This window comes from Merops nubicus, unplaced genomic scaffold (genome assembly GCF_000691845.1).
Source record: "Merops nubicus isolate BGI_N331 unplaced genomic scaffold, ASM69184v1 scaffold16208, whole genome shotgun sequence".
Taxonomy (NCBI): Eukaryota; Metazoa; Chordata; class Aves; order Coraciiformes; family Meropidae; genus Merops; species Merops nubicus.
In genome coordinates, this window is record NW_008623810.1 from 27404 (window position 1) to 47563 (window position 20160).

At 44.0% G+C, this 20160-nt stretch overlaps 1 protein-coding gene across 1 annotated transcript in view; it reads left to right on the top strand.

The window, feature by feature from the left end:
• The window catches only part of LOC103777644 (SLIT-ROBO Rho GTPase-activating protein 2C-like), a gene marked incomplete at its 3' end in the record, with an annotated part of 81212 nt that overhangs the window by 26727 nt on the left and 34325 nt on the right, over positions 1-20160 (top strand). Inside the window, 3 exon segments of the mRNA XM_008945203.1 lie at positions 7403-7595; positions 17069-17108; positions 17111-17236. Coding sequence (XP_008943451.1) covers positions 7403-7595; positions 17069-17108; positions 17111-17236 — 359 coding nt within the window.

Consider the following 20160-nt stretch of genomic DNA (forward strand, 5'->3'; position numbering starts at 1 on the left):
TCAGATTTGGGGTTTCATTCCTTCATAACTTTTTTTGTGGTGTCTAACATGTTGAGCAGTGGTGTCAGTGGTGTGTGGGACAGCACAGCAAGTGTTGGGAACTGGGGGTGGCTGGGGAGGGTGGACTGGTCCTGGGGCTGGTGGAGGAGCAGGAGTTAAATTTCTCTTCCTTGGAGCATGAGTGCCTTGTGCAATACCCGGTGGAAATCCCCACTCCTGTCCTCTCTCCCAAAAAGGATTCAGAAACTTACATTTTAGTGGTAGTCAGCCTTGGTTTCGTGAGAAATAGTGAGTAATTTTATTCAAAATGTGTCTAGCATGTGCTTTGCTTTATTCCTCACTACATTTGTTCCCTGTTTGTGACGAGGAGCACAGGTCCAGGCTCTGTGCACTGCTAATTAGTTTTTTTCTGGGGGGTAATTAACACAGCAGGGATTGAGGAAAGAGTCTCCTCTTCTGGGAGGAAGGTTTGGGCAGCCAGTGGGGGAATGTGGTGACAAATCCCCCAGAGTCTGGTGCTGCAGAAGACTTGGTTCACTCTGCACCCGAAGCAGAAAGGGGCATTTAAAGCAAGAAAAAAAAAACCCTGCACGAGATGAAGCTGTTGAAATAACTATTAAAATATTGTTTGGAGAATTTACTAGTTCAGGTTGGTTCACGGGCCCAGAGCCATTCCTGCCTCGCAGAGCACACGGGCACTTGGGGTGCTTGTTACTGGAGGCTACGAAGAGTTCATCAGCTCTAAGTGTTTTCTGAGGACTGAAAATAGGAACTGAGGAGTGTGTCTGCCTGTTGCTTTGGGTTACACTAATAGTCCGGGTGTCAAAATGACTTGAAAATTGTATTTTATAGAAATCCATGCTGCAAACCAGTGATAAAATGCAGTTTTACTACTTGCCCATTTTATCCTTCAGAAAGTGCATGAGCAAAGGTTTGTCTGAGGTGTTTTTTTTTTTTTTTGGCTTGATGTCATCTGGGGGAAACCTTTAACTGAGTACAGACAATCCTAAAATAGCTGTGAAACTTCCTGTAGGCAGAAATAGTTGTCATCCTCCTGCTGCTCGCAGGGAGGTTTGGGAGCTTCGTTTATTTGAGATGTATCAATAAACTTTTATTTGTTTTGAATAAACAGTGGTAGAACATAAAATATAATGCTGCCAAATGTACTTAGATAAGTTATCTTTATCAGGGTTTTTATTCATGTTGGGGATTAGTTACAAGGATGAGGTTGGGAGGAGTTACCCACGTTCTGCTGTTGGAATTGGGGTGGTGAATCCCTGCACAGGGTAATTTAATCTGCATTCTGTTTTTAAACATCCTCCCTGAAAAGTCAACAGTGTGGATTGTGTTTTCATAATAGCAAAGGAGACTTCCAGGGCTATTTCATTAGATTAAAAAAAAATAAAATCTAAATATTTAAATTGAATTCTGCGTGGATTAAATGCCTTGGCAACTTTGTCAACATGTTTAATTGCATAATTTTGAGCATTTGCTTAAAAGCTTTGCAGATCTGAAGCCTCGCATCGAGTTTGCAGCCTGTGAATTGCAGAGGAGGAGTGGTTTTTATTTCATAGGGGTATGGAAAAACAATGTATAGGCTTGCTGATGGGGTTCTGTTGGAAGGGTGCTTGAAGTTATAAACTTTTCAAGCTCCCCATTGTGCTGGAGACTTCACACAACCACAGTAAGAGCAGAAAGCGTCGGCTGCTGCGCTCCTTGAAGTGACACTTTTGTGGTGCCTAGAAAAGCTGGTAGACCCAAGTAATTAGCCATGTAAATATGTTATGATGTAGGTATGAAAATAAAAGATGAATGTCCTCAGTACCTCACTGAGACTATCCTTAATTTTTGCTTTTAGGCATGTCTCATGTCCTCCTCTTACTTTACTAATGCAAAACTTGATGCACTCATCTTACACCTCAAACCAATTGTCAATATATATTACTCAACATTATTATTTCCCAGATAGGTAAGGAATATCCTGATTTTTAAAGGAAAATTTACCTTTTTCCAGGCCATGCAGTTTCTGACAGGGTTATGAAACTGAACCTGAATCTCTCTCCTGGCTCTGGTCTTAAACAAAAGGCTCTGTTTCTTCTTCTTATATCATTTTCACTTCAAAGACTCGTTTTCAGATTCTCAGTCAGGTTTTTAAGGCTGTGATGATCAACAGCTTTCAGCTAGGAATCCAGCTTGTTCTGTGGCAGTCTTGCTGTTCCTCCATAAAAGCTTTTTCTAAGTCATTAAACCTCCCAACTGCAGTCGGGGTTGTTGGGCTGTTGTCTGTCATTTGTCACTGCCCTGTTTGTAATCAGGTACCAAAAAAAGAAATATTGAGGCTGTTTTCATGAAACTACAAAGTCTTTCATTTTTGGAGTGCAGCCTTTCTTATATGTGATGGTAGGGGAAATGTGAACAATTCTTAGCCATTAGCAATGTGCTGTGAGTATGTCCACATAGGTCGTCCAAATGATTCTCTAAAGCTTATTTATATATTTAAATTCTGTTGGAAGCTGTAGCATGGGTTATTGGAATTTTTGGAAACAGAATGGAGTATCAACTTCAAACTAAACTGGAATTTTCCCCCTCAACTTCATGGGGTCTGTGAAGGGAGGCAGGTGGCTGGATGTCTGTGCCACCATTATTTCTCTCTGAAATAACAACTTATTTCTCTTTGAAATAATAATTTTCTCTTCAGAACCCGCCTGTGTGGCAGCTTTCAGGAGACAGATCAGGTGCAAGATGTAAAATTACCGCACTGGTTTTCTGTGTGAAGTGGACATTTTGTTCTTTTTGGGCTGCTTTGTCTTTCATGTGCTGCCAGGGAGCCTGAAAGCTGAGATTGTGTCTGAGCTGTGGGTGCCACTTGATGTTTGGTGTCCTCCAATCCCTCTGCGTAATTGCTTCTCATTTGGGGGTCCTGAAAAGTCAGGAGGAACTGAGCTACAGGTGAAGGTTTTGAATCTGCTGACTTCCACCTTCCCACTCGTGGTTTGGTTCTGTTTTGCTTTGATTTGGACGTGCCTGTGGCATTGCCAGGGGAGGAGGATGGGGCACCATGAAGTCCAGGAGATAATTTGGAGGGTTCTGGAGTTCAGCCCTGCCAGAGGAGCAGATCTGTGTGGGTGAGAGGGCTGCTGTGTCATCTGGGCGGGAGCTGGGGGTTGGTGGTTCTGTTTTGTTGTCATCCCACTCCTTTCCCAAGCTTGTCATCTTTTTATACAGCATGGCATTTGGGACGGGGTGGGAACATCTTGGGAAAGCTCCAGTGTGGGCAGAGGGAGATGTGGCTCGATACTGGAGAGCAGCTCAGGCTCCCTGTGCCTGGCCCTGGTGCTCTGAGCCGTGCAGGGTGTGATTCATGGTGCTGCTATCCAGTCAGAGCAGTTCCAGCTTATCACTGGGAAGAGCTGAAGCCCTGCCTAGGGAGATGATCCTGCCTGGAGCAGGAACATTGCTCAGAGTACATGAGATGACTGCAAGGAGGTCTCCTGGGTCTGAGTTCAGCTTTCTTGCTCTGTACATGACCTACTGAAGGGTGAATGTGCTGGTACAGAAATTTCTTTGCTTCTGTACTTCCAACTTCAGTTTATAGGATGCTTAAGCCTAAAAAAGTGATTTTCCTAAGTTCTTTTCCAGAAGCTGAATGTTGCATGCTGTAGAAGAGTAAGGTGGAGTTCCAGTGTAGATCTGCTCTGGATGTAACTGTTTTCTGATAGCTCAGATTCTTGCCAGGAGCTTTGTAGAAACCCTCTCATGGTTGGTGTAGGTCGAGAAGCCCCCACTGTTCAGTACAGGTCCATCATTGCACCACAGTCCTTATAGCCCACTCCAGCATCAAAAAATAATAATCAGTTTTTAAAATTAAGGATAAACTACTATTAATTCTGTTTACTGGATCCTTCCCAAGAAATTGTAGAGTAGAGGTGCTTTGGGACCTTGGGTTTGTCATGCAATTAGCCACCTAATCATTCATCCAGTTTAAAAGAAAGGGTTTTTCTCAAGCAGGAGCAATCAATTAATAAAGATCATACAGATTTTTTTGAAGATATGGCCAGGTATTGTGGTACCTTAAAATGTGGTGTATCTCTTCACTTGCCTGTGATGGAAGCTACTGGTGATGACCTTTCCATGGAAGTATTACAAGCACCATCACTTAAATGCCAGCATTTTATTCAGGGACAGTTACCTTCACATAATGTGGTGTCATTTGTGCCTATCAATACTTTATATGCTTTGAAGTTTAAAATGAGGAAACAAAGGGAAATGGAGTATAAATGTTTGAGAATTACAAGTGTGTCTAAAATACAGAAGGTAGAAGGTCCTTCCTTACCCTTTGAATTCATTAAAAACTAGACGTGCCTGCTGAGTGCTACAGGGAATGTTGAAAAGGTAGTTGCAGAAAGGGTAAGAGTAAAATTATGCAGCTGTTTAGCAGTATAGAATATCTGTCCCTCTGACCTAGGTGACTTTATGATCTGCTGATGGAAGTGAGTAAATGGTTTGTTTTCAAGGGCTGGAAAACTCTTCTGCTGCTACCAGGGACATTTTAATTATGTCATCGTCAGCCCTGTGAGCTCAAAATACAATAGAAAGGCTTCTGCCATCCAGGGCAAGGCTTAGTGAGAGAATAAGAATACCTGGGTTTTAATCCTAATTGTGCTACAGGCATCTTGACCTTGAATTAAACATGCTTATTCACCTTCAGGCACTTGAAGCACTGGCAGCAGGAGCGTGGTCTCCAGGAGGCTGCTCCTTGCCTTGAACGATCACAGTGGGTGGGATCGCTAAGGTTTTAGAAAAGGAGAGGAGGTGGAAGGCTTTTTGGTGTTTAGAGTGGCTGTTAACCTCATAACCTGTGTAAATTAAAAGATGTGAATGCAGTGAAGTGAAAATTGAAGTGGTGGCTGTGACTGCAGACACGAGGAGGTCCCGTGGAACACGGTGACCCGCGGATGAGAGCACGCCCGGCCTGACTCTGCCCTGCTCTGCTCTCCCAGTAAGGATGAAAAAAATCTCTTTTGCTTGTGTAAGCAATGGGAAAACAAGCAGACATTTATGCTCTCGAAAGCCCAGTAAGCCTCAGGAAATTCCTGCATTCTTGATTTTATTTTGTGGCGAAGGACCGTGTGGTGTGTTTTTGAAAGATGAGCAAGGTTGCCCTTCTCCAGCCCAGCGCCGCAGCCTCGATAAGCTGGAGCTGAATAGGTTATTGTTCCCTGCAGGCAGCCCCATCAGCTGTCGCTGCTCCCCTCCAAAAACACTGACTTTATTTATGAAGAAAAAGTGCTGATATTGCGTTTCTTCCCGAAGGAAACGGTTCTGAGTTCTTTCTGCTCTTTAGCTGGAGAGCCATGTGTGAAGGATCCTGTATTAAGAACCAAGAGCCTGAGCTCTGTTGTGATTTTATAGTTAAAATACACATGTTCTGCTGATCTTCTAGTCTTTGAGGGCTATGAGGGGTTTTGGAAGTGGTCCTTTGTCTTTCTGCTTTTTTCTCCTGGAGGTGGTTTCTCAGTTGAGAACATGACTGATGGGGAACTTCAGAGTTTGCCAGGTTGCTGCCCTCAGAATAGATCCAGCAGTTGTAGCACAGAGAAGGGTGGGTGACCCCCACACCAGCACCTGTCTGAGCTGTATCTGATGTTCTCTATTCCCACCCTACTCCTCTGTTAACCATGCTGTCTGCTCTTCACTCATGTAATAGAATCACTGACTTTTTCCAAAAAATCACACTGTGCAGATGATACATTTGGTTCTGTGATATGACCTTGGTGCTTGTATTTGCCCCTCATGGTGGAAGCTTCAGGAGCCCCTGGGTGCTACAAGTCTCAGAGAAGTGGTATTGCCAAATTAAAGTGCTAATTGAGGTCATCTTCATGCTTGAAGACCCTGCGTTTCTGCAGATGATGTATTTTTGTTTTGGCAAGCCTAACTAGTAGCTGTATTTGTAGACACGTGATTTTTGGGGGGTTGGGTCCCTAAAATAACAAGGCATGCTTTTTCCACTGCAAATCCTGGACCCCTGAAACTGTTCCCACAGATGTGAGCACAGCTCAAGGCAGCTGATGCTCATAGTGATGCTCACAGCTCATCAGGGCAAGGGGATGGGCATGCTGAGGAGGACAAGCTGCCCTCTCTTAGCACGGGTCTCAGGAATTAGCAGTGAGGTAGTTGATTAAAAAATTGCCTTTGGGAAATGATTCCCATCTTCAGTTGTGCTGGTGAAGCTGGGGGTGCCTGTGGTTGCAATGCATAGATACAAACAGAGCTGTGCATGTTCAGGTCCTGAATGTTCCTTATTTTAGATTCAGTTTGGAACAACACAGCTTGGAAAACGTTTGGAAAGAGCAGAACTAACAGTCAAGCAATAGCAGACGTCTGTAAAGTCTGAGTGCTCAAAGACCTTGAGTTGGAAGTGATTGTTTTATTTTCATGTTGAGTTTATTGCCTGTATAAAAGCCAAATAACTTCTTCCAGCAGCATCACTGGATATTTCTGCATTTTTAGACTGACTGACACACTTCTGTGCTGTTTTTTTGTCCTTTTTGACCATGAGTAAATAATTTCACTCTCCCTGAAATTCAGAATCAGTAAGATAAGGAGAACACCCTTGTTTAAAGGGTGAAGTTTTCATATTTTTAAAATGTTTGAAAATGTTTTGTAAATGATTGTATTAATACAAATAGATCTCTTCAGTGATAACTATGCATAACAATAGCAATATTAACACCTGTATCTGTGTGTGTTGTAGGTCCATTAGGCATAGATCTGTTGCAGATATTTTAAAAAGAAAAATGATCTTCCTGGAGATAATTCCCTAGTGGGAAGTGCTGTCGTGTGGGCTCTCTGAAGGAGTGTCTTTATCTATTTTGATGACTTGGTTTATAATGAGGGCTGTACAGCTGGAGACTCAGTAACTAACAGAGTAATCCAAAATCTGTGCCTTTGGGGAGTGCCCCAGCGTGTGCAACGTCTTGTTTCTGCATCAAGAGCAGCCTGCAAAAGAATCCGGTAGAAATTCCCTGAAGTGAGTTTCTGAGCTGACGTGGAGTGTTGCAGCACTCAGTCCTTTTTCCAGACTCAGATTCAGTACATTTTTAGGCAGTGACCACTTCTTCTTGATGCCAAAAATGCACTTGACACTCGTAATGGATGCAGTCCTCAGCAGCAGGGCTTGACCTGGGGGGCTGCACCCTGGGCTGCAGGTTCTCCCCTGGCTTTTCCTGCAGCTGGTGCATCCACAACCATCTTCTGCCTGCAGATGTAGTTCTCCTAACGGAGCTTTACTGACATATTACTAATGAGGGAACATATTTTTAACTATATTTTACTGGAGAATTTTGATGGTGTTTTCTCTAATGGGATTTTGTTTAATCTTTAGTGCTTTTATTTGTTACAGAGATCCGTGCCCAATTGGTAGAGCAGCTGAAATGCCTTGACCAGCAGTGTGAGCTTCGGGTCCAGTTACTGCAGGACTTGCAGGATTTCTTCCGCAAGAAGGCAGAGATTGAGATGGATTACTCAAGGAATTTGGAGAAGTTGGCTGAGAGATTCCTGGCTAAAACTAGGAGCACCAAAGACCAGCAATTCAAGTAGAGTATTTGCCTTTTTGTTTTTGCCCTTTTTTTCCCCCCTGTAGATGTGGTTGTAAGGATAGGAATGCAAAAAGAGAGCTGGTACAGCCAATGTAGGTACCAGCACTGCTGTGAATGTCAGAATAAAATGTTTCCCAAGTTTGTGTTAAACCCAGAACCCATTTCATGTTTCTACATAGTTGGGTTGCTCGCTTCATTTCAGTGATTCCTGGTCTGACAAAGTAGGTCCTCTGTTGTCAGTAGGGAATGGAATGGTGAAAATTGGCATGTCTAAAAGGAGTAATTTTGGGGGGAAGGTGGGCAAAGCTGCGTACCAGATTTGATGGACAAAGCCAGGATTTCCTTCAGTGTCAGTGGCTTTGATCTGTTGGGTTTTTTTTTAAGAGTAACTGTTTCTAATCTGTTCTGTGCTGTGATTTGCCATTGCTGCTCTGTTTTCAATATCCTACATGTACTCAATGCAGGATTTAAGTGTTGTATCCCTGCCGCTATCACTTCAAACCAGTAGAGAAATAAGGCCAATGGTACTTCCAGATAGAGCTGAACTATCTGGGGGGGGAATCCCTAGATACTAAGCTGATGGGGCTTGGTGAAAATTTAAAGATGTTCTTACTGACAATTGTCCTGTGGATGAAGAAGGGACTGGTACAAGTTGCATGCCATGGAGACAGCAGCCCCGTGACTAGGTGGCCAGCACAAAGCCCCAGCCACGGGGCTCCTGGAGCTGACATCTGGGCAGTGCACGAGCCTGTCAGGTTTTGTTGTCAGGGAGGCAGCTGGGCAAAACACGGAGCAAAAGCAGCTTTGGGATCTGAGTCATTTCTGCTTTGGACAGATTGGGCTGAGAGGATCCATCTGGGTCTGCCACCGCCCAAAGTGCAACGTCACTTTTAGCATCGTTTGGGTCGGGCCATGATCTGTGTGTTTGTTTTTAGGTTGTTGCTGTGTAGATGTGGGGATCTATCAGCTTTCCCTTTCCACCAGGAGCTCTTTTTATGAAAGCCATTAAGTAGGCACCATTCTAGTTTCCTTTCTGTACAGCTTTGATGCCATTCACTTAGTTTAAAACACACATTGTGCTACGCTGTGGGGGAAGCAGAACTCGCGAGCTTAGGTAGCTTGACAGGTTGGAGAGGAGTTATTCTGCATATCTACAGAGCTGTAGTTGTCTTAAGTATTTTTTTCTTTTTCTGTACAGTGAAAAATCTTCTTATAACTCTAAGCTGTGCCTATTCTCCACATGCCTTTAAGTTGGCACTGAAGAAATGATGTCTCAAACGATAATTTCCCTTTGCATTATGATTGATCTTTTTCAGTTCGTTTTGTTGTTATTTCTGGTGAAAACTGAGGTGATTTCCTTGATATTACATGATAGGAAACAGCCCATCAGAAATGGTTTTGTATTCAGCTTTCAGTTTTGTGCAAGTTGTATAGAGCTTACTTCCCATTTTGAGATTCAGAGTGAAGTTTTCATGTGGAAGTTTTTTACCATAGTTGAACAGAATATGGTGTCATCCTTCATGGGGATTAAGTACACTTGCTATGATACTCCAGGCTTTATAAATTTCTGTTTGTTTGTTCTGTTGCCTTTGCCTCACTGAGTCCTACCCCTGTCTTTGAGCTGGTTGTACTTTAGATGAGCTTTATAAAGTTGTACCTGGACAAAACTGACCTCGGATATCCTGGCTATTGAGTGGAGCCTGAACTGGACAGGTGATTTTATCAGCACATCAAACTTCCACTTGAATTTCTGAATTAAATGTTCGTGCTTTTCTGGTCAAGTCCAGGATGTTGCCCTAAATACTCTGAAACCTGTTACTGAGCATCTGTCACACTTCTCTTTGCAGAGGGAGGTCTGATGCTGCTCAGGCTCCTGATTTCACTGACGTTAGCAGTACACAGCTCCTTGCAGCAAAGCATCTTGCTCTTGGAATATGTTACCTCTGCAAGGTCTGAGTCCCAAATGTACAAGTTGTTAATTTGGTCAAGAGTTGGAATAAGGGAAAAAATTAATGTTTAGCTGTGTTTGTGGGCAGCATTTGTCAGAGCAGCAGCATACAGTTGTAAAGCTGACTTATTTGGTAGCTCCATCTATTCTTTATTTGTCATTTGTGTCTGCTGGCTGTAACGTTCAGAAATGTGTCAGAATATCTAAGGGATCAGTAAGGAATCAATTGCAATTATGATTACCCATCCTCAACACTGCTGAATAGTTCAGCTCTGTCTGAACAGTGAGGAGTAACTTGGCTGGTATCGTTCCTGTAGATGCTGAAGCTGTAATCTCATTTGGAAGCCCCCAGAAGACCGTTTGATCAAAGGCAACCATCAGATCTCTCCTCCTCAGGAGCCTGGTATTACATGACTAGGAGATGTGCCCAGGCGGGTGGCTGCTCTGTAATCTCCTGGCTGTGACCCTATAAATACCCAGTAATAGCACGTTCTTCCCCTGGCGTGGTCATTATGTCAGAAGGGACCATATCATTCAGTGACTGTCACCGTGTCACTCGCTGGGTTTAGATCTCCTCACACACAGTCAAGGAGGAAATCTGTCAGGCAGCAACCCTGTAATTTGCATGTGCTTGCATACTCGAGAGCTATTATGTAATTGCCAAGTTGCTCCCAATGTGTTCATTTAAGGGATTGCTGTCAAGGGCAGGAGGCTTCAGGCTGACCCTTGAAATTGGGTTGTGTGGCTTCCTCCACCATCCAGCTCCAAGCTGGTCAAAGCAGACGATTCCAGGAAAGAGCAATGTGAAGTGCAGGCTTGTGCTGGCTTTGGGGCACGTGCACTGCTTGGTGCTGGTGGTTCTTAGATGTGGCTGCAGCAGAGGGTAAGGTGCCCGGGTGGCTGCGTTCTCCTTATGGGTCTGGAGATGCAGGTGGTTGGGTCTTGACAGCAAACTGTAGAGCTGGTGATGGAGTTAAAGGGTTCTTGATCATTGCACAGTTTGAAGCTAGCTTCACTGGAGCATCTTAAAATGATTTACAGAGGTAGGTGTGTGTTATTCTCATTTTATGTCTTCGAAGAAGGGGAACAGATTGGTTTAGCCAAGGTGACATACGAGCTGATGACAGTTGGATGTGTCCCAGGTTTTACTGGTTTTTAGCTGCTCTACCATGGCTGTTAGACCTTGCTTTGCCTATTCTCTTTTAAAAACGTTTTCTCAATTAGAACAGACTATTAAAGAGAGGAGTCATCTAAATGTGTGTATTTGGCAAGGCTGCTTCTGCACCCATTGGTAAATATCCTTGGACAAGATGTAAGAACTGGGATAAAAAAAAAAGCATTTCACAGACCAAGTCTTATAACTTCGGTTGTTACAAGAGCTTGTTGGTCACAAGATGGTTATAGTCATTGCTCCCTAAAGATCTGCCTAATGAAAGGTCTCTGATGTAGTGGTTAAATCACAGCATCCAGCTCAGCAGGTGTCTGTCTTGCCTTTGGGTCTTGGGGGTCTCTGGTGGGGGTCTGGCTTCCATCTTCAGAGGAAGGTGGCAAACCTTCAGTGATCCCTGTCAAGGGAGACAATGGGGGAAGAAAATAAAAAAAAAAAAAGGAAGACTAAAAGAAAAATGCTATTTTAAGGCCATATTTTAAATCAAGATAATTTTTGGAAGTAGGATACTGAGTAGCAATTCTCAGCTGGAGAGCTGAATGTCCAGGATATCCCAGCATGAAATTCAGATGGCTTTCTGGCAGCCTTTGCCTTGAAGTAGAAGATGCAGAATAAGTCTGGCAACCTTCAGGCTGAGCACTTGTAAACAACAGATGTTCATAACTGGAATCTCTTGGAAGAGCAGGGCAGGGAGCAGCGTGTATGTCCATGCTTGTAATTCTCAAAATTTTCAGTTAACAGTGAACTGTGCCAGGAAGACTTTAAGGGGAAATCAAACTTGGATTTTAATGAGCAGCTTGCAGGGATGTTTAACTTTGGTTTTCTTAAAAGTGAAAAGTTTTCTGTAAAGGAGAGATGATCCAGGCTGTGAGGGAGGTATCGACAAAAGCTTTGGGGTCGTATGGTCTTTGGTTATGCTGCTGTTGCTGTTATTATCATTTTATTTGATAAATATTGTCATAGGCTATGTTGACCTGTGATTCTTTTTGATGGAGCTGAGCCCTGAGTATTTTTTTTTTTTCAGTCTTTCAAATAACATCATTTGGAAGATGTTTCTGAGAATGAAGCATTCATTTATTCAGTGACCTCATTGAAACCCCAGACCTAGGGACACATGACCAGTCAAAATTGATGTAAAACCCCAGGGAGGATCTGTGTGGTGTTTTTCACAATATCAGTGACCCCACTGTCGCAGTGAGTTGGTAGGACTGTAACTACTCCTGTGGAGCACAATGCAGAGGATAAAATTCAGACAGGTTTGGAAAGGTGTGTAAGAAACAGTTCCATTGCTGCTCAAGCCCTTCGTTTGGCTCTAGCTCTGATGGTTTGCAGGGTGGACTTGACAATTGCATAGATGTGAAAACATTTGCATCTCTGCCTTCACCTCATATCTAATTTTAGGCAGTACTGGTGAGCTGGGTGTGAGGTGAGCACTGCAGAGTGTGCACCCTGCAGAGCTGAGAGACCTGAGCCCACGGGTCACTGCTGGGGTGGGAAAGGTCCCGTGTGCAGCTTGGTCTGCTGAGTGGAAATAAATCACTTTCTCCATTTCCCGGGTCTTGATCACTGTTTTGGGATGTACCAGGTCTGGAAACAGCTATTACACACCTCTAGGAAACAGATCCTGAATATTCTGGGGGAGGTGGAACAGGTAACTTCAGTTTTTGTATGTACCACCAAGAGACTTGCTTTAAAAACCTCAGTTCAAAGGAAGGATGGCCAGAGAAGTTCTCTGTTCACACGGGTGATGCGACGTGCTGATGTTAATGTAAATGTTTCTCTCTTTCTATTTAGTAATATTTTCATTCTCATCTGACTCATTCCTTTGTCTTGCACTCCTTATGGAAACCCATTCCTGGTTTGTGGGTGTGGGTTTTTGTTATGTTGGGTTGTTTTTTTTTTTTCATCTAGTTGGGGGGTAGGAGTTGTTTTTTAAGATAATTGCTCTGCTGTAGCTTTGAATGGGGTTACCCTGCAATGCCCAACTGTCACTGGCCTTCGTCGCTCTCTCCTGCTTGCCTTTGGATTGTCTGTGAGTTCCTCGTATGAATGAGTAATTTAATTAAGACATTTCAGATACTTGGGACCCAATCTTCCCTTCTGATCTTTTGAGAGCGACTGAAAGCTTTGAAGTGGAAGTTGCACAGGACCCGATCAAGATAACACCCAAGAAACCACAGAGCTTCATACTTTGTGGTTCCTTAAAAATCTGTGCACAACTTCCTCTTCCTGCTTCCAAACACCCCCAATTGCTGTGATCTGGGGTAATTTAGGCTAACCTAAATAAACTCTCCAGATTTGCTATCATCACACGATCTTTAAACTAGTATAAATAGTGCTTGAAATAAACTTGGATCTCGGCATCTTCCTCCTCCTCCTCCTCTCCTTTCAGGGGGTGTTTGATTCAAATAGTTGTAGTAAATGTGAAATCACCAGCACTTTGGCAAAGTTCATATCCAGGTCCTAAAGCTTTTGGGCTGATCTCATCAATTTTGCTGCTTAAGGGGGAACACTGACTGCAGTCATTCTGCAGGCTCTGTGAGAGTGAGTGGAGCTTGCTCTCGACTGTCACCAGTGGTCCCTCTCCCCTGTTCTCCCCTTTTTCATCCCTCCTCTGTGGTGACATGGAACTGGAAGCAGAGTATATTTGCCAGCTCCTCTGAGGATTGAAATGGTTAATGAAAATCACAATTTGCTTCTCTGCCATCTGCTTGTGGTTATGATAGAAGAGGGTCTGTTGTAAACAGTTGTATAACTTCTGCTCTGTGTTGTGAAAACTGTTGCTGTGTTCCACCCCTGAGAATGCTGCATTTTTGGAGGTGCTTTAACAGTTAATGTGTGTGTAGTTTGAAAGGCTACTTGGAAGGTTGGAAGCACATAACTGCCTCCTTCCTCCTCTCTTTCATTTCTGGTTTAAGATCTGCCTTTATCTGCTTTTTGCCAGCACTAGGAAGATTGTCACTAGCAAATAATGGAGAGGTTTAGACTCGCTTCCCACAAGAGCCTTGCTGTGAAAACATGGAACCTGTACAAAAGGAAGGCAGATGATTGAAGCAAGGTACTGAAGGGGTTAGTGAAACCAGCAGACCCCAGGAAATGAAAGGAATTTGAAGGAAAAACGTTGAAGTGTGCAGAGCTGTGGTTGCTCGAGGTGGAGCTCAGGGTGCGGCGCTCGCTGCGCAGACCCGAAGGTGACAATCCTGGTGGCAGATTGGAAGCATGTGGGGCTGGGATGATTTTCTCCTGCAGGATGGCCTTTCATGTCTAACCACACGGCGTGTGTCAACAACCCATCTGGCGCCATTAGACACCAGCAATTTTACTCACCATGCTTTTCATGGGCTCGTGGTATTCAGGCTATGTGCTGCCTTAGAATAGCTCTGGGTGTTGTGGTGGGGCAGCCTGGACAGCTGGGAGTTGTCCAGTTAACTGTTGCATCTCTTCTGGTTCCCATTTGGTCTTCCAGTTCTCTCTGGAAAGCAAGGCACTCGTACCATGCTGCTCTCTGGTCCTTTGCATGTGTCTGTGGTCATAACCCTTGGTCATAGAATCGTTCTGGTTGGAAGAGACCTTCAACATCATCAAGTCCAACCCTTCCCCCAGCACTGCCAAGTCATCACTCACCCATGTCCCTCAGCACCACCTCTCCACGGCTTGGAAACCCCGCCAGGGGTGGGGACTCCACCACTGCCCTGGGCAGCCTGGCACAGCCCTGGACAACCCTTTTGGGCAAGAATTTGTTCCTCATTTCCAACCTAAATCTCCCCTGGCACAACTTGAGGCCGTTTCCTCTTGTCCTGTCCCTTGTTCCTTGGGAGCAGAGCCCGACCCCCACCTGGCTCCAGGCTCCTGTCAGGCGCTGTGCAGAGCCAGAAGGTCTCCCCTCAGCCTCCTTTGCTCCAGGCTCAGCACCCCCAGCTCCCTCAGCCACACCTTGTAAGACTTGTGCTCTAAACCCTGTTTGCTCACAGCTCTTCCAGTCTGCTCAGGTCCCTCAGTGGGGACATCCATGAACAGCCAGGTGCTCTTAGTGGAGCCAACAGCAAAAACTCATAATGAGATGGAGAATGCAGTGGGAGATATCAAGGGTTAAAACCTCTGAGTTTTTGGGTTAGCAGCTGGTGCAGTGGATGGTGCAAAGCCTGAGAAGGTGAGATAGCAGCCTGCACACAGCTGGACCTCTGGCTGCTGGGAGGAGATGTGCAGCTGCCCTGGTGGTAGGGAGAGGGTGCAGCAGCTAAGTGATGAAGCAGTAACTGGCTCTTAAGGGGTTTGAGGCAGGATTTTGAACAGCTAGAAGCAAGATCAGCTGGTGGAGAGTCTGAGCTTTTCATTCTCAGCCTTTTTATGGTAATTAATTAATTTTCACTTGCTGTAGCTCTTCCAGCATTAGAAGGGAAGTATGAAGTCTGTGTGTAAGGTACTTTAGTATCATTGGTGGAAAGGAGCAAACCAACCAGCTTTTAACACCTTTTAATGCTATCCTTCATAAACTCTTTACAGCCATCCACAAACTGTCTTATTTAGTTTGCTTCTGCCCTCTCCCTGGTCTCTTGGTAGAGATGTGTATGTCTCCAACCCCGTGCTGCTTCTTGGAGGAGCTCTTTTTGGAGATGCCTTTCTGGCTCCTGCCCTCTCTTTAGCAGAAGAAATCTGGGTGTTGTTCCTTGTCTCACCTAAATAATAATAAAAAAAAATGTGTATGTTACCTACTTTTGTGGTGGCAGCTTTCATTTCCATTTCCGCAGGAGTCAGAATATATGGCCCCTGCAAGGGCTGGCTGCAGGCTGGTGGGGACCCATAGATTCACAATTCTACTAGCCAGGTCTCAGAGTTACTAATTAGCTCTCTGGCATATTAACAAAACAAACAGTATGCTCCAAGCGCTGATTGCAGATCAAGGGCAACTGTTTGATTTATATGGCTTAACATCTGGCAGCTTCAACCTTGTACAGTTCTGCATTTTGATCATTCCATCTGGTTTTACGTGTCAGCAGGATCTGCAGTACAGGACACTACAGTACAAAGGGAAAGATTGTCTCTAAATAATATCTGTGCCTTCTCCCTTTTTTTTTTTTAAAAAAAACAAAAGCCCAGAATCCTTTTTAGATCCCCTCCCACTATACACCACTCCCACCCCAACCTTGAAGCAGTCCAGATCACAAGCTGCAGTCATTTCCTGAGCTTTTCTTTTCTTTTTTTTTTTAAGGAAAAGACACCAAGTGTCAAGATCAGCTGTTCTGAAATGGTTCTTTATATAAAATTTATTCATATTGCACTGCACATCCACCCACTGATGATGTGAGAATGGTAATGAAAGTCTGCCATGGCTTTGTTTTCTTGTTTCTATAGGGTCAAATGTTTCTTGCAGTAGAGCTCACTGTCCTTTTACATGCAGAATATTCCTTTTTTTCATGGGAATTAAGCTGCATTTCTTTTAAGAGGAAATATATCTGATACAATGATGTGCAATAATCAAGAAGAACTTTGGCTTTCCACCAGAGATCTGACTTGCTCCTGTCTAAATAAATATTATTGCACTCTAAACAAAGGATAAACAGATCTAAAGAGAAGTAAATGGTGTAGTTCAGACTGCAGCCAGATCTGCCAGTGCCAGAGGCTGCTGTGGGAGCACCCTGTGGGATCACTGTGAGTGTCCTTGCTTTCATCTCCTCTCAAATGGTGCCTTAAGAAACGACCTACTCCTTTGCTAGGGTTCCTCTCATCTCCCCTTTGCCCTTTGTGTTGCTTATTTGCAGGGTGCAGACTGAATCAGCCATAATCAGGTGGAGAAGGTTCAAAGATGAGAAAATAAAGCTTGCTGTGTGAACGTGGCTTTCTCCTTTGCTCAGGACAGATGCAGATGCTTGCACAGAATTGTCCTTGTACATGAAACATAACATTTTGTTTCCTATGCAGATGCTGTTCAGCTAACTGGGTGCTTGCAGTCTTTTCCTTGTGGTTAAGTCGAGCAGCTCTGTGAACCCTTTTGTCAGGCACTGGAGCCACCGCTCGCCCTCGGGCACTGGAATTGATGCACAAAATCCTGAATTCAAAAGAAAAAAATGAGAGCCTCCATTTGGCATCCTGTGGCTTGCATCTGCCTGATGTATTTGTCGGGGGACAGAAGCCCAGGGCCATGTGAATGTTGGCATGTGTAACTGAGGGTGATTTTCTCTCTGTGCTGTAGTCATTTTATAGCCTTCCTCTGCTCTCCTCTCCCTCAGCAGATCCATACATCCTGTAGCTGGCTTTCCAGCATTTATAGACAGAGAACATGATGAACAGAACAGTTTTGTCCACTTCAGTTGAAGTCCTACCCAATTCTTGTTTCTCTTTTTGTGTCCTCTCTAGGAAGGATCAGAACGTGCTGTCGCCAGTCAACTGCTGGAATCTCCTCTCCTGCTGAATCAGGTGAAGAGGGAGAGCAGGGACCACACCACCCTGAGTGACATCTATCTCAACAACATCATCCCACGCTTCGTGCAGGTCAGCGAGGACTCGGGGCGCCTCTTCAAGAAGGTAAAGGAGTGCTACAACACCTGTGGGTTCGTTCTGACCCTTCTGAAGTGTGAAGTTTTAGCCATGACTTCTGGTGGATCAGTTTGTTGTTGGTTGTGCCTATCACACGGGGCTTTTTCTCCTCTTTGTGGATAGCTGTGGTTGACTTCCCTTTGATTTCTTTAGTGATTTTCTTCTAGTATTTTAGGGTTTTCCCAAGAGTGGTCAGTGGAGATTATTTGGTCTAACTTCAGGCCATGTTTTTCCCTCTTAACCTGCTCACAGTTTTGTGTGCATTTGGGACTTTTTATTAAATAAGGAGAAACCTTTCAGAACTTCAGCTCTGAATATAATCATGAACAGCCCTCTAATGAAAAATTTCTACCTGCCATGGAAGGGAAACTACTGTTACATTAAAACTAGGGAGAATTCTTACCATGCTAGATAATAAAAGGGTGTATTGTCCTTCTGTGGAAAGGGAGAAAATGCAGCTGGGTTCTCTTTTGTTAGCCTTGTCCCTCCTTCTGTCTTGATTTCCACCTGGGAAATAAAGGTGGGGCAGTGTGGGATGGTGTTTTGTTGTTAAGAATCTGTTCTTCCAGTTGCAGAAACACGATATGGAACCTTTGAGACTCCTATTAAAGGGTAATACTTGGTCTCTTCACAAGTTGGTCAATCGTTGTAACATCTGCTAGTTAAAAACATTGCAGTTGTAACTGGGAATGCTCTTCCCCCACTCCTCACCCCCTTGCCATGTGCCATGATCTTGGAGTGTTGTTTCTACTGTTGCAAGGCCTAGAGAAGGGGGCTGCAGATGGACTGGAGCTTTCTGAAGGAGACTTTTGTGGACACTCATCCTCAATCATGTTGCCTCAGAGAGAAATGCAAGAGGAGCAAAAACTCCAGGTGTACCTTCATGTCTGTCTTTTTGCCTTCAGTGGTGTCAGTTGTTCTATTAAAAAAGAGTCATGTGAGTAGTCTGTGACTTTATAATAAGAATCTGCTTAGGTGCAGTTGGCAGTAATTGAAGGCCTCATTGGTTTTCACTCTGGTCTTGACAATCCTTCTAAAATTCCTTGAGGAAGGAGTGTTTTGAGGTATTTCTTACCATCTCTACATTGCTTTAACTGATAAAGAGAGTCTATACAATGCAGTTCCTTGAGACTGCTGGGAGATGAACCGTGCTCCATGTTGTGTGTGATTCTTCATGCCAGGATACACTTGGAGGAGCAGCATCTCGTGGTGTGTTAGCTGGAGAGCAGGATGCCTTTGCTCTTTTACAGCAGGTATTTTGTGTGTGTTTGGAACTCATTTCTATGGGAGAATGGAAACAAGGGCAAGTGCTCTGCTGTGTTCCTTGTCCTCTGAGTATTTCTTGAGTTTTTAGTGGATAGCAATGGAGTATGAAAAATATATTCAAGTGCTACCTTCTGTTTCTCTTCTACTTCTTTTTTTTTTGAGACATTGCCCATGCAGAGAAGGGACCTTCTCTTTTACAAGTAACATCACACGAGGGCCTTTTTGACCTTTTAAAACTTTCTGGTAATTACATTATGGTTGATTAGATACTTACATGGGATTATTGAATGGCAGTTACTCTTCAATTCCTCTAATCCTTCCAAAGGATAAGTAATCTCCCCACTGAATTTCAACAAGGGCTGTGCTTGAGGAAGGTGGCTGAGAAAATGCCTCGACAAAGAAGTGCATGGAAACTGATATTATCCTGGTTTGGCTGCAAAGGAGCATCTTAGTTTTCAGCCCCTTGTATGAGCCTGGGTTTGCAGTGGTTTGTTTTATTTCGAGCAGCTGGGCTTCAATAAAAGCAAACAAATAACTGACCACCAATAAAATACTCCTCTGGTGTCTTTCTCACAGACCAAACACAAACTCTGTATTAATTTGTGCAAACAAGAGGCACTTTTTACTAAATTCTGACTACTTGTTGTCTGAGTGTTTGTCAGGAATACCAAATTGGCTGAAGGCCAAAACAGGTATTAAATGACTTTTACTTGTGCTGGCTGGTTAAAGACACAAACTGCATCCTGCCCTATCTAGTGTCACATAATTGGATAAGGGAACAGGTGATAAATAGAGAAATTTGGCTGAATGTGGATTTTCTGCCACTGGTGCTTTTTCACTAGAATCTCTTCCCTTCCTGAGCTGCCAGAAGCAGCAGGACTTGGTACAAAAGCTGCTGTAGGCTAGAAAACAGATGTGGTTTGTGCTTAAAATACTGCAAATCACCCTTGTGTTCTGTGGATTTAAAAAAATGCTATCCAGGTATAAACCCTTGTGTAGCACTCTTGTAGTGCACTCTGTATCCCATGAGCAGTACAAACAATCTTTAGAATAGCTCTGGACCATAACCAGACAAATCATACCTTTTCCTGGGTGAAAAACCAGACAAGTGGATGAAGTCACTTCTCCAGAGCTGCTCAGGATGCCTTTCTGACCAGTGTCTGTAGGTAATGAATGGGAATAAGTCAGTGACTTAACAGGATATTTGAGTGGCATATATTTTTGTCCCTCTACCTAGATTTTAAAGCCATGCTAGTCCGAAGGGAAATTAGTCCTATTGATGGGAAAAATCTGGTATAACATTAGCTTTCCTCTCCACTTAGCTTCCTCCATCCTTTTTAAGACTTTAGAGACATCCCTTTGTGTTTTTTTTTTAGTGGAAAAGAGTTACCAGAGTATGTGACAGCTCAGAAAACAGCACTTCTTAGCATTCTTGAAAGAAGATGTAGTTTATACTCTCCTCTCTGCTCCAACACAGGCAGCAGAGTCAAGCTCAAGTCCATGGCAGTTTAACCAAGCACAGCCTGCAGGAGGAGGAGCTGTGATGCTCTAAGGGCACTTGGGGAGCTGCTCTCCACTGGGTTCCAATGGATGTTGCAGCTTGGTGGAATTGTGCTGCCAGTCTTGCTGCTGGCCTGGGGGCTCTC